Below are 16,969 nucleotides of genomic sequence, written 5' to 3'. Positions count from 1 at the left end.
ACATTGGCAGCTCCATCAGGACAGTGGTTATTCTGCAAGAGAAAGTGTGTAGCAAACTTGCTGAGAATTGTCTAGTCTCCCTCCAGCATTTCTATGTAAATGAGACATAAAACAAGATGTACCTGTAACTGGGATTTTTTTTTCAAAATCCTTGATCAGATTTTACTTTTGATGATTTACTCTGATACTGTGAAAAAATTCTGATGTTCTTAATGGTTCTACTCATTCGTTTATTCAGGAATACTAGACACTTTATTCTAACACTGACTTTCTTCAGCATCTATGGTTACAAATTTCAAGTTTCAAACACAGTAAAATCTCAAATACAGTTTAAACATATATCAGCAGTGTGCTAGCTAAAGCAGAGATTGGGATTGTAAACCACATTTCCCATGACTTTCCTGCTACTAATCCTATCCATCTCATTAAATGTTATGAACTTCCTCCAGGGCTAGGCCTCCCAGGACTAAGACATCTATCTACAAGGTTACACCAAACAGCTCACTTGAGAGTTCAGTTTATTTATTTTTGGCTGTGCTGTGCAGCTTGCGGGATCTTAGTTCCCTGACCAGGGATTGAACCCGGGCCACCGCACTGAAAGTGCCGAGTCCTAAGCACTGGACCGCCAGGGAACTTCTAGAGTTAAGTTTACGATTTAAATTTATGAGCACAGTTTTTCATAACCTGGTGGGAGTAAAGCACAATATAAGAGATGACTTTTTTTTTTTTTTGCGGTACGCGGGCCTCTCACTGTCGTGGCGTCTCTCACTGCGGAGCACAGGCTCCGGACGCGCAGGCCCAGCGGCCATGGCTCACGGGCCGAGCCGCTCCGCAGCATGTGGGATCCTCCCGGACCGGGGCACAAACCCGCGTCCCCTGCATCGGCAGGTGGACTCTCAACCACCGCGCCACCAGGGAAGCCCAAGAGATGACATTTTTTAAAAATATATTTATTTGGTTGCGCTGGGTCTTAGTTGCAGCAGGCGGGCTCCTTAGTTGTGGCATGCGAACTCTTAGTTGCAGCATGCATGTGGGACCTAGTTTCCTGACCAGGGATTGAACCCGGGCCCCCTGCATTGGGAGCACGGAGTCTTAACCACTGCGCCACCAGGGAAGTCCCAAGAGGTGACATTTAAGTTACCTGCAACCTTATCAGTGAAGACCCAGAATATTTCTACCAAAACGTTTAACCACTAAACTGTCTCAACTGGATTGGAATCATTTTAAATCATTTCTTTTACAAACATGTTTACTAGTGTTGAAGTATATTACCAGCATGTCTCAGTTATTTTGGTAATTTTTTTCCAGTGGATGTATCCTCTAGTTACAGAGGTTGTTTGGATAGGGGTCATATTTCTTAGATAATTTAGTCTCAATGCCTTTGAAAAGCATATTATAAATGAAACCAAAGCTAGGAATTTTCCCACATTAAATGTAAGTACTATCTTCAGGAAGAAAAATAGCTTACCTGCTTTCAGGACCTATGTCTTGGAAATATTAAAGTTGACTCAGCTTAATCCATGCGTCTTAAATCCCATGATGTTACTGGACACTGCTATCTCCTTTTTACTGAAGATGATCGAGCAGCTTCTATTTCTGCTAAGGCCACTTTCCCACCTAACACTAATGTCACAATTACAAAGGATTCATGCTGCTACACATGTTCAAAAGCTTTTGATAGGAAAGGAAAAAATTGAAAATGCAGGTCTTCTGTTCATTCTGCTATGGTTTTAAAACAAGTCTGTCCAAATTGTTTTATTTTGCGTAACAAGTTTATTTTTAAAAGGCATATAGACAGTAAACAAAGTAAACATCCCATCGAGATCTGAACTTCAGCCAAGTGTTATCTGTCCTAGAATTGCTCCATTAAGTTCCAGTCTCTAGACGTCTTAAATTCAATAATCGTCATCTTCATCAGAGTCCATTACTTTTCTTCTGCTGAACTGGGGGGAAAATTAAATGAGTATCATAACATGTTTCACAAAGCATAACTCAGATTTTCTGAGAACACAAATTTCTACCTACTACAGGGAGACATTTCTGTCTGTCTTTAAAACAACTTAGTGTTTCAAAACAATAGAAGAGCCTTGAAAATTAGGCCCTCAGTATATGCAGCCTTTCTCCCCAAACTTCCCTGTGTTATAAAATGAAAATGTCCATGGGCTGAAACGTGTTTGATACAGTACATGCAGATGCAATGCTTATTTAAAATATCAATCTTTCTTTTGCCGTGTGCATTTGGGGAAACTTACTTTAACTGTTGTTTTCTTTTCTGTTTGTTGGCTTACTTTTTCGAGGATTTCTATTAAACCTTGTTCTGATACCTAGGATAACCATAGAGAAAAACAGTATTTTTTTAAAACAAAGAATTGACCTCAGCAGACTGAATGGTTTTAGTCCTTCTGGGGTGCGGGGTAGAGGTCAAGAGGGAAGGAGAGTGGGACAGTGGGCTGAAGCCACTGGCTAATAACTCTTGGTTTAAGTTCCACATAAAATCTGCTCTGCTAGTGTTCATTTGAGGGAGGAAAAGTATCCATCAGTTAGCTTCCTCGAAAAATACAAAATTAACAGGTACTTAAGAACACCTTCATCACCACTGGCAGACAATGACAACCACCTACACCACTGTGTTAAGTATCAGGGACAGAGATACACCATCTCTGCCCCTGAAACCTTGAGAAGCTTAAAAGCAGGAGACGAGTCACTCAAAAAAGGTGAAGCAGTCGTTGTCTCTTCCACACACATTCTCAGTGTAAGGGGTTCAGGGCGGGCTGACCCCTGTAGGCTGTGGTGGCAGCAGAGAGGGCTTCCCAGTGCAGGTGGGGCTCATCTGGGTCTTGAAGCAAGGTCAGGGATGCAGAATATACCCATCATGGCATTACAGCAACGCACATAATAACCAGGAGTTTTAGCACCTCTTCATTTGCAAAACAAGCGTAACTTTACCCGTTTTAATTAGTATTACTGACAAACCTTGTTTCCAATGTAGAAGCAATTTAGGCTAGCTGCCCCTAATAGTCACTGGTTCCATAGCAATGTCAGAAAAGGAAAGAAGCAGAGGATTTTAGAAAAGACGATGAGTTATCTTTTAGGAAGGATGGTAGATACAACTATTCTCTCCTTTAAAAATTGCTTCAACAAGAATTCTGCAACCAGAAAGAGATAAAACTGACCTTCTGAAAATGTTTTGATAAAGTAGGTAACAACAGTTTAAAACTGCCTCAAGGCAGTCCAAGCTTACCTTCCCACTTAGTTGTCCATACCGTGCCATCTGTATAAGGCAATTCTCTACTGCTTTAGTTTTCTCAGGCTTTACAAGTGCTAAGTTACTTACTAAAAAGGAAAAAAAACAAAAAAAATCTACATACACACGTACACAAAGAAGTCAGAACTAAATGCACTTATATTATACCTTGAAACTAAGCACTGACATTTCCAAAGCCCTTCGGACTTATTCACGTCTTGAGACTAGCAAGGTAGATAAGGCAGATGCTATTGTTACTCCTCTTAAAAACGAGGAAAACTTGAGTTCAGCTGTGTCAATCTCAGTCAAGACCACACAGAGGTCGTGGCAGAGCCAAGATTAAACTTGGGTCCTCAGATTCTAAGCTCCATGCTTAAAAAAAAAAAAAAATGCACTATTGCCCTCTGAAAAGCAATTTATATATTACTACACATATATAATCACAGTGATTCATCTAAGCCTGCCTCTTCTAAGCTGGGCTTCAAGTTACAGTACAGAAGATACTGGTTCATTCTGATGGATCATTTAATATGTTTTTCTACATGGTTTTTATGAAAAATTTTATTATGAAAAAACATACACTAAAATGGAGAATACAGGCGTATCTCATTTTATTGAGCTTCACAGATACTGTGTTTTTCACAAATGAAGGTTTGTGGCAACCCAGCTTGGAGCACGTCTATTGGCATCGTTTTTCCAATAGCATTTGCTCACTTCATGTCTTTGTGTCACATTTTGGTAATTCTCACAATATTTTTGAACTATTATTATTCTTATATATGTTATGGTGATCTGTGATCAGTGATTTCTGATGTTATTGCAAAAAGATCATGACTTGCTGAAGGCTCAGAGGATGACGAACATGTTTTAGCAATAAGGTTTTTTTTTTTGCAATAAGGTATTTTTAAATTAAGGTATGTACACTGTTTTTTTAGACATAAGGCTATTGCACACTTAATAGACTACAGTATAGTATAAACTTAACTTTTATATGCATTGGGAAACTAAAAAATTTGTGTGACTCGCTATACTGTGGTGCTCAGGAACCAAAGCTGCAATATCCCCCAGGGGCTGCCTGTAGAATAAACCAGAGCCCCCAGTCACCCGTGTCAACTACCAGCAACACTCTGTGACTGACTCGATTTAAGAGTTGTTTCCCATAAATTTTACCTAATACAGTCGTCCCTTCGTACCTGCAAGGACCCCCGAGGATGCCAAAATCCGAGGATGCTCAAGCCCTTATATGAAATGGTGTAGTACTATCAGCCCTCTGTATCTGTGGATTCTGACTCCACGGATACAGAGGGCCGACTGTATGCACTTGGAGATCATCTCACTGGTAGGAGAGAATGGAGCTGGTACTTCTAATAATGATTTAAGTACATTTCTTTAGGTTTATAAACTTAACATTTCTTACAAATAATCTGTATCTCACGTTTTAAGGTTAAACAAATATTTAATCTAGAGATAGCAACAATTTCATATGTATCTCCCCATTCAAATAACTCAAGCCAATTTTATGGAAATAAAGAAAACTGAAGATGCTTACATCGGGCCCGGGCTGACTGATCCAGAACTTGGGCTAAGATACTGTTCCTCATTTCTGCTTCCCTACAAGAAAAACAGGTCAAGCAAAATTAGAACTAAGCTGTCAGCATTCCTATTGAACATAGAAAAATGTAATGAATCCACTCTTACACTCAAAGGCCAGCATTATATTTTGTGAGTGTATATCTTTGTATTTTGAGGTTGAAAGGTAAAACTTCACATTTTCCTAATCAGAGTGGAGTTTCAGTTCAACCACGATTATAAACATTTATTAAGTACCTCGTGAGAGGTGCTAGAAATTTATAGTGAGATTTCAGGCAATTACAAGGACCAAGTGATTAATCCCTGTAATTTTCTTAGAGATAAAGAAGCTGCGGTCCACGGAGGAAATGTTAAGGAGACAGAGGTAACTGTGGCCAAGGTAGGACCAGATCCCATATTTCCAGACTGTCAGTTCTAGTTTTTGGGTTGGGAGGGGAGTTAAATTACAACTCTGCTTCTATCCTTACATCTTCCTACCTATCCAAGTAGGAACTATTTCAAGTTCACAGGATAGTGGTTTCACTTTTTTTAAGCAGAAATTGTTTTTCAAATGAAGCTCTTCAAGGAACTTAATACGTAACACAGACAAAAGCAGAGATTCTTCGGCTGAATTCGAAGGGGAGCTCGGGCTGGCTGTGCCTACTAATTGCCCCCATCTGAGGAGCTCTGGGGTTCACGGAACACAGACTGAAGCCCACTTCCATAGGCCATTTCCTTATCACTCCTGAGTACTGCAACCCTGCCACGAACTATTACTACATTTCACTAAATCTAAGAGGCCAGAGTAGAAAACACACCATAGTTTTCTGTATCTCCAAGAATGAAAAACACCCTAGATGAGGTGTCTAATAGGAGACCCTCACTCAAAGCTGGGGTATCATCCCAGAGCAACATCCTCAATACACGGTAAACAAGAAATAAACCCGCTATGCAGAAAGGAACAGCAAGGAAGTGTGCGTGCAATGACCTTGGCCCTGAGTGGAGGAAGAAAAAAGTGTCTCTGAGAATTTGAACTTCAAGCTGTAGTCTTGCAGGTTTGCTGTTTGAATTCACAGCACCAGTGTGGAGAAAGCAGGAACCTCAAGCAGTGAATTTTTTTTTTTTCTTTTTTTGTGGTACGCGGGCCTCTCACTGTTGCGGCCTCTCCCGTTGCGGAGCACAGGCTCCAGACGCGCAGGCTCAGCGGCCATGGCTCACAGGCCCAGCCACTCCACGGCATGAGCGATCTTCCCGGACCGGGGCACGAACCCATGTCCCCTGCATCGGCAGGCGGACTCTCAACCACTGTGCCATCAGGGAAGCCCTCAAGCAGTGAATCTTAAGAGGTCTCAGGTTAGAAATGACCCACGCAGCATGGCAGAAGCAAAAGTAAATCCTCTTTGGAAGAATCCAGGACAAGAGCAATCAATTATTAGACACTTGAATGTCAGATATGTTAGAATGTGAAAAAAAATGCACATCTTATAATCAGTGAAATTCACGCAGTAGTTTTATTTTCTTCTTAGCACTATCCCAGGTGCTTACCAGCTGTCCTCTCCCTCTAATGTAAGCTACCAAGGGCAGGAAGCTTCTCCACCTTGCCTATCTCTGTAGACACAACAGTGCCTGACCGAGAGCAGGTGCTCAGTATTTGCTGGATGAACGAATGAGTTAAAAGGTAGCCCTGGGAGGTATGGGGCGGGGCATGGGGAGTTTAATAGGCATAGTTTCAGATTTGCAAGATGAAAAAGTTCTAGAGATCTGTGGCACAACAATGAGAATATAGTTCATATGACTGAATTATACTCTTAAAAAGAGTTAAGATGGTAAATTTTATCTTATGTGGGTTTTTTTTAATCAGTTATTAAAAAAAGGTAGCATGATGGGGTAACTAGGCATTCATTCAATAAACCTGCCAAGTGTGAGGTGCTCTGTGATATTCTGGGATAAAATAACATTGAGAATAGAATGATAGTACTATTGAGCACTTACTAAATGTGAAGCGCTGTACCCCTGCAATCCTCACCACACACCTGTGAGGTAGTCTTATGATTATGTTGGTTTTAAAGTAATCACAGTTTAGCAGAGAAACACCTATCAGTAATTGCAATACAAAGTAATAAGTAATGTGGGATTCCATACATGTTTACTTAACAAACATAATAACAGTGATGATGATTTCTGGAAAAATCACTATGCCAGGAAGATCTTTAAGAGTCACACACCTATTAAGGTGACTAAAATTAAAAAAAAAAAAAAAAAAAATTGGGTGAAACCATCCTTCAAAAAGTTCAGAGTTCCCACAGACACAGAGAACAGACCAAGAGATCGGTGTTGGGAGGTGGGCCAAATGAGTGCAGATTATCAGAAAAGTATAAACTTCCAGTTATACGTAAGTCATGGGGATGAATGTCCAGCATGGTGACTACAGTTAATAATACTATATTGCATGTCTGAAAGTTGCCAACAGAGTAGATCTTAAAAGTTCTCATCACGAGAAAAAAAGTTTGCAAGTACGTGTGGTAATGGATGTTAACTAGACCTACTGTGGGGATCATTTCACAATATGTACAAATCTGGAATAATTATGCTGTACACCTGAAACTTACGTTGTATGTCAAGTACTCCCTAATTTAAAAAAAAAGAGCCACTACATTAAAAACAAAAAACAGTTCAGAGTTCCAGCCCGTACCTTTGCTTCGCTTCCTGTTGTGCTACATCGCCAGGGTCCTGAAAAAACAATTTTATCTTTTAGTAATTTCACAGAGGAAAAAAACAGGAACTCCTATTTTCTTTCTGATACCTAACAGGCTCCTGCAGTGGGAGAGACGGCTTACCAAATAATTCAAAGCCGGGCCTCACAAAAGTCAAAACTGAATAGTTTCCACTTACTACAACGTTTTGATAAGCTTCTAACACCACAATCTAAGAGAATGTTTTAGAATACAAACAACCATTAGGGAGAAGAGTCCTTGCTCTACGAAACCGTGTTTTACGTGGTAAGAATAATTTCTGTGAAAGAAAATGTGCTTCGGTATTGGGGACGCTGAAGATTCAAACAGCCCTTCCTTCCAGACCATCCCACTCCACCCCTAACACATTACTCCCCTCCTCTTTGCAGTAGAGCCCTTACTTGGGCGTTTTAGCTACGGGATTAGTTTAGTGCCTGGCCGTCCCCGGGACTGTCAACTCCATCAGGCGATGTTCCCCGCTGTACCCTCAGCACCTGGCACACAGCAGACCCTTGGGTCGGAACAATTAAATTCTAGAAAACATTCGGCAGGAATGCTAGTCGAAGCAAGCTAGATCCACGAGCTAAAGGCACCGAGAGACCCGAGAGGCTGAGAATTCTGTTTGGGACCAATGCCTGCCCGGACGAGAACCAGCCCCTGCCCAGGAGAGGCCCGCGCCCGACCCGCCCAGGGCAGCACATGGTCCGCTGGCCGCCCGAGACCCCGCGCAGCGGGGAGAGGGGCCGAGCCTGCTCAGAAGCGACCAGGAGGCCACCGGCGGCGGAGGCGGGGTCCTCGGCCGCGGGGAGAGCTGGGGCGTCGGCGCCTGGAGCCTCCGCCCGGGGTCGCGCCTTCCACCTCGGGTGACGGCGGCGCCCCTCAGGGGACGGGCCTGGCGGTGGGGTGGGCGCGCTCACCCCGTGCTTGGCCTGCAGCTCGGCCAACCTGTGCTTCCTCAGCGCCTCGAGCTCCTCCTCCGCCATGGTGCGGCCGTCCGGAGCCAGCAGCCGCGGCCACGCTCTAGCCCACTCGAGAGACCGCTAGCAGCCCCTCAGCGCGCGCGCCACCCTCCCCACTGCGCAGGCGCCCGCAGCTCCCAGGCATCACCAATCCAGCCCGGAGCCGCGCCGCGCGCCCCAGTCAGGGTGCGGGGAGAGGCCCGATTCCGCGATCGCTGGCCGCGGCTTGCGGGGAAGAACCGCTGCGCGGAGCCTTCCGGACTTCGGTTCCACCTCCCCGCTGCAAATCTGTGCTCTGCGCGCGCGGTCGCCAGCCGGGCAAAGATCTGGCTGCGTGTGGGAAAAGATAGTAACCTGGAAACAGGCCATCCTCAACAAGTATAATAATAGGTAAAATTTGTTGGTGGCCTGTAATGTGCTGGTCTCCTGTTGTCTTCATTTACAGATGAGGATCCGGGCGCTTAGAAACGCTAAGCGGAGTGATGGAAATGTTCTAAAACTGGGTGGTGGTGATAGTTGCACAATTTTAAAATTTGTTCAGAAATATTACATTGTACCCTTAAAGTGGGTTGGGGGTGGGGCTGGAGCAAATAGAGACTCCCTGGTCATCCTGCCGTTACGAAGCCAAGTTAAAACAAATTTGGAGGCTGAGAGTCGGAAGCAGATGGGCCTTTCCTCAGAGGTTGGCTTGGGGGCTGTGGGATGTGGTGTGAACTCCGGGACACTACACACACACACACACACGCTGTCCTGGGGTGAATTCCGGTTTTCACACACACACACACACACACACACACACACACACGCTGTCCTGGGGTGAATTCCCTGGCGGTAAAAGCGCGCCTTTGGAGTGGGGACATTGGTGTGTGTTGGCCGGAATGTCAGCTCCCTAACCCTGTGTCATGCATGTGCTGACTTTTCAGTTGTGACAAAATATAAAATTTACCACTTTAACCATTTTAAGTTCACAGTTAAGTAGTTTTAAATGCGTTCACCTTGTGCAATCTCTAGGACACTTTTCATCTTGTAAAACTAAAACTGTGCCCTATTCCCCCTTCCCCCCAGCCCTTGAACCATTCTACTTTGTGTCTCCGAATTTGCCTGTTATAGGTACCTGTACAAGTGGAATCATACAACATTTGTCCTTTTGTGACTAGCCTACTTCACTTAGCATAATGTCTTCAAGATTCATCCGTGTGACACCGACCAGGGTTCTTGGCCTTCCCCAATCAATAGAAATTGATCAGAGGTGAGACAAGAAATTCAGGCAAGGCTTTATTGGGGCCCCTGTGCAGCAGGAGGGAGAGAGAACAAGTAACAGTTTCCCTTGTTCACTCCCTGGGGCTGATGAGCTTGTTCCTAATATGGGGTGAGGGTAGGGATGTGTCTAGGGGTCGGGCCAGAGGGGAGGCTTAGGTGTTTTGCCCACCCCTTTGGTGGTGTTGACTGCAGGAGGCATGCGCAGCACCCTGCTTATGCTCCCGACACCCTGTTTTTGCACCCAGCTCTTCAGAAGTGGCAGTTGGGCTTTTTGGTCTCTTTGTACCTTGTCCAGAATTTGTCCCAAATGCACATGTGCACAGTTATTTTTAGTCCCTATAGCTTCTTTGTATTTTGTTGCTTGAGGAGAGGTTTGTCCAGGTGCAAGCACTGCAGCAAAGGGTCCCAGGTCCCAGCCTGTCTCACATACTGTTGAGTGTGTCAGAATTTCTTTCCTATTTAATAACATTTTTCTCTCATATATATATATAATATATAATATATATAACCACATTTTGTTTATCCATTCATCACTTGGGTTGTTTCCTCTTCTTTAAAAAAAATTAATTTATTTTTTTATTTATTTTTGGCTGCTTTGGGTCTTTATTGCTGCGCGCAGGCTTTCTCTAGTTGTGGGGTGCAGGGACTACTCTTCACTGCAGTGTGCGGGCTTCACATTGCGGTGGCTTCTCTTGTCACAGAGCACAGGCTCTAGGCGCGCGGGCTTCAATAGTTGTGGCACACAGGCTCAGTAGTTGTGGCTCGCGGGGTCTAGAGCGCAGGCTCAGTAGTTGTGGCACACGGGCTTAGTTGCTCCACGGCATGTGGGATCTTCCCAGGCCAGGGCTCGAACCCGTGTCCCCTGCATTGGCGGGCAGTTTGTTAACCACTGTGCCACCAGGGCAGCCCCGGGTTGTTTTCTCTTTTTGGCTCTCCTGAATAATGCTGCTATGAATATTGATGTATAAATATCTCTTTCAATTCTTGGGTATAGAGAATCCATGTGTTTTGAATTTAACATTCTTAAACGTTAAGGATGCTTTTTCTCTAATATGTAAACAGGCAAGATTTTGCGGGCAGAGATGATAAAAATGGCAGTCTGGAGTCGACTTCTATTTCCGGGTGTCACGTTTTGAGACCCTTTGTGGACAGGCTGTATAATGGGCCATGTGATGGGTCATGTGACTTCCACTCACAGGGGAAGATGCAGCCCTACCTGGCTGATGATGCCTGAGTGGCACACACCCATGAAGAGGGAAGGAAACCAGATAAGCAGAGACGGGGCTTCTCACCTCATTCCTTAAATAAAAAATACATTCCCAATAGATTAAATATTTAAAGGTTTAAAAAATAAGTCACAAAACAAAGATAAATTCTTTATGTAGTTGTGTGACTATTTTAGGGCAGATATGAAAGGACTCTCTGTCAGACCATTTGGGTTTCTTCATCAGCCTGTTCAGGTTTTCTGTTTCTTCTCAAGATAATTTTAATTGCTAGAGAACCATTCATTTCATTCAGGGTTTCACATTTTAGAAACATCTGGCTATCACATCTGTATCTGTGGTCATATCCCTTTTAGGGATTGTTGACTTGATTGTTTATTTGGGCTATTGTTTCTTTGTGTTTCTTGATTATGCTTTCCAGCTATTTTAATATGTTGCTCTTTTTCTTTTTTCCCCAAGGACTGAAATTTATCAGTACTGATTACTTTCTTCTTTATCTATTTATTTCTACCTCCTTTTCATATTTCCACTGTTAATTTCTTTCTGGTTCCTTCAGATGAATATTTGTTTGTTTTTATTCTTTCTTGTTTAATAATGAAAATATTTAAGGAATGAATTTACTTGTGAGTACAAGTGTGTGTGTGTGTATAGTGTTTTCAATTGTCTTATTTTTTTCTCTTTCACAATGTCTTAAAACATTTTCCTATTTTGTAAAGGTAATAATAATTTCTTTAAACCCTGGTCAAAATAATATGGTTAAAAAAAGTCAGTTGTACGTGAGGAAAAGCAGCTATTCCTGGCCCACTCTTACCCAACCCAGTCTTAGTTCCCCGAAGGTAAAACTTGACCTCCAGCTTGCTCTATAGTTATTCCTTCATTTAGTCTTTTATTAACTATGTATTGAGTGCCTGCCTTCTATGTGCCTAAGCAACTGTTTTAGGTACCAGTGTATATAGAGTGAATAAAAACAGGGAAGCATCACTGCATTTCCCCCTACATAGTACTGGTGGAGTGGAGATATAGTATAAATATAGAAATAAAGGACAGAATATGTATATTAGTTGTGATAAGTCAGGTTTTACAGAGGAAAAAAAGTCAGGTAGTGGGTATAGAGAGCGGTGGATCAGGGAAGTGTTCACTGAGATGGTGACTTTTGAAAAAAGACCTGAAGGAGGAGAGACAGAGAGTCACAGAGACATCATATGGAAGAGAATTCCAGGCAGAAGGAACAGAAGGACCCTGAAGTAGGAGCCTGCCTGAAATGTTTAAGGAACTACAAGAGAGCCATTGAGGCTGGACTGTAAACTGCGTGTGTGAGGAGAAGGCAAATGCAGCATCAGGAAATGAGTTAAGAGGCTATTTATTTATTTTTAAAATTTTTGGCTGCGTTGGGTCTTTGTTGCTGCGCGCGGGCTTTCTCTAGTTGCGTCGAGTGGGGGCTACTCGTCGTTGCGGTGCGCAGGCTTCTCATTGTGGTGGCTTCTCTTGTTGAGGAGCACGGGCTCTAGGCACGCAGGCTTCAGTAGTTGTGGCATGTGGGCTCAGTAGTTGTGGCACACGGGTGGCTTATTTGCTCCGTGCCATGTGGGATCTTCCCAGACCAGGGCTTGAACTCGTGTCCCCTGCATTGGCAGGTGGATTCTAAACCGCTGTGCCACCAGGGAAGCCCCAAGAAGCTATGTATTTAAATAACATACCTATGCTATGATGTCTTCATTTATACAGTTTAGACATTTTCTAATCCCCTGATGGATAGGGATTTGACACACTCCACAACTCCTACTTTTCTTCCTTAGTTTCCTAATACACATATTACTATTTTCAGTTCCAAAGTTGTATATTGTTTAAGCAACACACTTACACCTTCTCTTTCTTATTCCATCAGGTATAGACAGTGTCTCTTGACTCCCAGCTTTAAAAGATGAAGATGCCAGCATCTCTAACCTTCCAGTAAGTTTGCATCCTTTTTTCTACATTCTCAGCTCCTATTATCTGTGCTACATCTTATTCATGTTCCAATCTGTAATCATAATTCGGTCTTTTTTTCCTTCCTTTTCATTGAGATATAATTGACCTACAGCCCTGTATAAGTTTAAGGTGACCAGCATAATGATTTGACTTAGATACATCGTGAAATGATTACCACAGTAAGTTTAGTGAACATCCATCATCTCCTATAGATACAAAAAAAAAAAAGAAAAAAAGAAAAAGGAAGAAAAGAAAAAAGATTTTTTCCTTGTGATGAGAACTCAGGATTTACTCTCTTAACGATTTACATACGTAACATAAAGCAAAGTATAATATAATTATATGAATCATGTTGTACATTACATCCCTAGGACTTCTTTACCTTATAGCTGGCAGTCTAACTTCTGACCACCTTCATCCAATTCCTCCTCCCCTCAAACCCCCTTCCCCCTGCCTCTGGTAACCACAAATCTGATCTCTTTTTCTACGAGTTTGTTTGTTTGAAGTATAATTGACCCACAGCACTATGTTAGTGCCTGGTTCACAACATAGTGATTCAACATTTCTATACATTACAAAATGATCACCACGATAAGTCTAGTTACCGTCTGCCACCATACAAAGATATTACATTATTATGGACGATATGCCCTATGCAGTACATTTTGTCCTGTGACTCATTTATTTTGTAACTGGAAGTTTGTACCTCTTGAGCTCCCTCAACCCATTTCACTCCTCTCTCCACCCCAGCTCTCCTCTGGCAACCACTTGTTTGTTCTCTGTATCTGTGACTCTGTTTCGGTTTTATCTATAACTGCTTTTCAGTTCACTTGTTTTGTTTTAGATTCCACATATAAGTGAAATCATATGGTATTTGTCTTTCCCTGTCTGACTTATTTCGCGGAGCATAATACCCTCTAGGTCCATCCATGTTGTCGCAAATGGCAGGATTTCCTTCTTTTTTATGGCTGCACGATATTCTGTTGTATACATATGCCTCATTTTCTTTATCCATTCATCCATTGATGGACACTCAGGTTGTTTCCATGACCTGGCTCTTGTGTATAATGCTGCAATGAAATTGGGGTGCCTTGTTTTTCTTTATCAAAGAAAACTGAACATTTCCAAACTCTCCATCATATCATGTATTCTGACAGACTCTTCTTATCAGATACCTGTCTTCCTCCTCTCTCTTTAATCTGGATAGGTTCCTCTCTAGGCCTGTTGCATTCCTGTCGTTCTGGATTTCCCTTTGTTGCTATTTTAGGTTGTATCCTGTTTTTTGGATTCCCTGTTTTCTTTCCTGGTTTAACCCCTCATCTTTTTTTTTTTTTTTTTTTTTAACCCCTCATCTTTTTGAAGCACATCTTCAAGTAGTTTTCTAAGAAAAAGAGCTAGTAGGTAAAATTTCTATGTTCTTGCATGTCTGAATATTTAATCTTATAATCAATTTTTAATCTTTAATCAATTTATTTCAGCATCATATTTTCATTCTGTAAGAGCCCTTTCTTGTTCTCTGATTGTGCTGTTTACTTAGCATCTTGTTTTTGATTTTGAATGCAATAACTTCCTGAATATAGTTATGATTATAATTAGAAAAAAATTTTTAATTCTCTTCTATTTCCTGAATTAGTTCTCTTTCCTTTGAGGTTGTTTTTTTCCTGTTTGTGGTACTTTTTTAAGGCAGCCCTTAGCAAATGAATACAAATTTCTGTCTCTCTTTCTTTCCCTCCCTTCCCTCCTTCTTCCTCCCTCCCTCCCTCCCTTCCTCCTCTCCTTCCTTCTTCCTTCTTTCTCCTCCTCTTCCTCCTCCTCCCTTTTCTTCTTTGTTATTTAATGGAAGCACTCTCAGGTGTTTCACTTGGAGAGTTGATCTTTCGAGGCCCTGCATTCTGAACGAGGGGAGGAGCTAAGGACTGGACTGTTTAAGACAGAGCCTTTGGAGTAATCCCAGTGTTTTCGGCCTGGTCTCACTTGCATACTCTGTCTTATGCATCTCTGGAATTCTGTAGGGAAGATCAGCAACCTCCTCTGCGGTGTGTCATCTGTCATTACTTCTGTATCAGCTTGACACAGTCTCACAATTTTTTAAAAAACTTTCTTCCACTGATGGACAACTTCCTGTTCTCTTTGTCATTGTGGATTTATTCCCATTTTAGTCCTTTACTATCATTTTTGTAGGGTCTTAGGGGGAAGAAGAGAAAAATTGAGTGGCCAGCCCATCATTTTGAAAATAGCACTTATTTTCTTGTCTCCAACTTGCAGTTTTGATCTTTTTAGCTGAGAAGTTATTTAGGAGGCTTGTATCAGTCAGGATGGGCTAGGCTATGCTGTATAACAAAACTCTCAAAATATTAATGGCTTAAAACGGCAAAAGTTTATTTCTTGCTCACCAAGGTTGGCTGGGGGCTCTGCTCCAGGTCTCCCCACTCTGAGACCCAGGCTAACAGAGAAGCTGCCATCTTGCTGTTACCAGTTGCCATGGCAGAGATAACCTAGTGAATCATGCACTGTCCCTTTAAGTTTCCACCCAGAAATGATACCCATCATTTCTCTTCATATTTCATTGGCCAAAGAAAATCATTTGACTATTCTTAACATCAAAGGGGGTGAAGAAGTACAGTCCTACCCTGTGCCTAGAAAATGGAAAGCTGGAAATGTCTGTTGAACAGTACAATAAACCACCAGAAGATTGTAAAATTTCAAGTGTTTGAATTCTAAAACCTTTTAACACTTGAATTAAAAAAAAATTGCACTGGAATCAGAGAATGTAGGGTCGTATAAAATTCCTGAGATTTTTTCATTGCATTATTTGTGACTGATTTTTTAAAATGCTTTATGGGATTGGGAAAGGTGTACCCTTTGTTGGTTGTAGACAAGTTTGACACATACACAACATGAAGCTATTTATATCTTCTATATACCTGTTAATTTTTTTATATACCAGATCTATCAAAGACTAAAGAATTATTTAAAGTTCTTATCATACTATTGTGTTTCTATAGATTTCTCCTTGTTTTTATAACAGTTTTGCACTCATATTTACCTTGTAAGAGTTCATAGTAGATATGCATTTTCTATTTTGTTTAAATAACCTTTGTCTCAATTAATAGGACTTTATTTATTTATTTATTTTAAAATTAATTAATTAATATATTTATTTTTGGCTGTGTTGGGTCTTCATTGCTGCTCACGGCTTTTTCTAGTTGTGGTGAGCGGGGGCTACTCTTCGTTGCAGTGCGTGAGCTTCTCATAGCAGTGGCTTCTCTTGTTGCAGAGCACCAGCTCGGCACGTGGGCTTCAGTAGTTGTGGCACTTGCGTTCAGTAGTTGTGGTGCACAGGCTTAGTGGCTCCACAGCATGTGGGATCTTCCCGGACCAGGGCTCGAACCCATGTTCCCTGCATTGGCAGGCAGATTCTTAACCACTGCGCCACCAGGGAAGTCCCCTAATGGGACTTTTAAATTCTCGTTCCATTGCCACATGTCTTCTGTACTCTCTTAGGATCTCAAAGTGCTTTTTATAATTTAAAAATTTTTTTTTAATTTTTAATTTTTTAAAAGTGATATTGAATTTGGTGATGATTTCCTGGATATGACACCAAAAGCATAGGCAACAAAAGTAAAAATAGATATATTGGACTTCATCAAAATTAAAACTTTCAGGACACTATCAACACAATGAAAAGGCAACCTACAGAATGAGAGAAAATATTTGCAAATGACATATCTGATAAGGGGTTGATGTCTAGAATATAGAGAACTCCTGCAATTCAACAATGAAACAAACAACCCAATTCAAAATGGGCAAAGGACTTGAATAGACATTTCTGCAAAGAAGATATACAAATGGCCAACAAGCACGAAAAGGTGCTCAACATCACTGATTACTAGGAAATGCAAATCAAAACCACAGTGACAGGGAACTATATCCAATATCTTATAATAACCTATAATGGAAAAGGATCTGAAAAAGTATGTGTATATATCATATATATATTATATATATATATAT

At 41.7% G+C, this 16,969-nt stretch overlaps 1 protein-coding gene and 1 long non-coding RNA gene across 2 annotated transcripts in view; one reads left to right on the top strand and one right to left on the bottom strand.

Annotated features, from left to right (window-relative positions):
* Nucleotides 1-1,697: 1,697 nt before the first annotated feature.
* On the bottom strand, nt 1,698-8,625 carry PDCD5 (programmed cell death 5). The gene is made up of 6 exons (XM_024733741.1): nt 8,463-8,625; nt 7,506-7,543; nt 4,794-4,855; nt 3,242-3,333; nt 2,253-2,324; nt 1,698-1,943 (listed from the first exon to the last, which is right to left on the bottom strand). Exons 1-6 carry the CDS (start codon nt 8,526-8,528, stop codon nt 1,896-1,898), a joined length of 378 nt encoding a protein of 125 aa, XP_024589509.1. The 5' UTR covers nt 8,529-8,625; the 3' UTR covers nt 1,698-1,895.
* A 105-nt stretch (nt 8,626-8,730) lies between these two features.
* LOC112392364 (uncharacterized) overlaps nt 8,731-16,969 on the top strand; it is a 12,555-nt gene continuing 4,316 nt past the window's right edge. Inside the window, exons 1-2 of the long non-coding RNA XR_003001674.1 lie at nt 8,731-8,894; nt 12,873-12,937. This is a non-coding gene — a long non-coding RNA (uncharacterized LOC112392364). The remainder of the gene's footprint in view (nt 8,895-12,872; nt 12,938-16,969) is intronic.

Source organism: Neophocaena asiaeorientalis, unplaced genomic scaffold (assembly GCF_003031525.2).
Source record: "Neophocaena asiaeorientalis asiaeorientalis breed wild unplaced genomic scaffold, Neophocaena_asiaeorientalis_V1.1 scaffold280, whole genome shotgun sequence".
Lineage (NCBI taxonomy): Eukaryota > Metazoa > Chordata > Mammalia > Artiodactyla > Phocoenidae > Neophocaena > Neophocaena asiaeorientalis.
The sequence above is the reverse complement of the archived record's forward strand: the minus strand, read 5'-3'. Positions and strand labels throughout refer to the sequence as shown.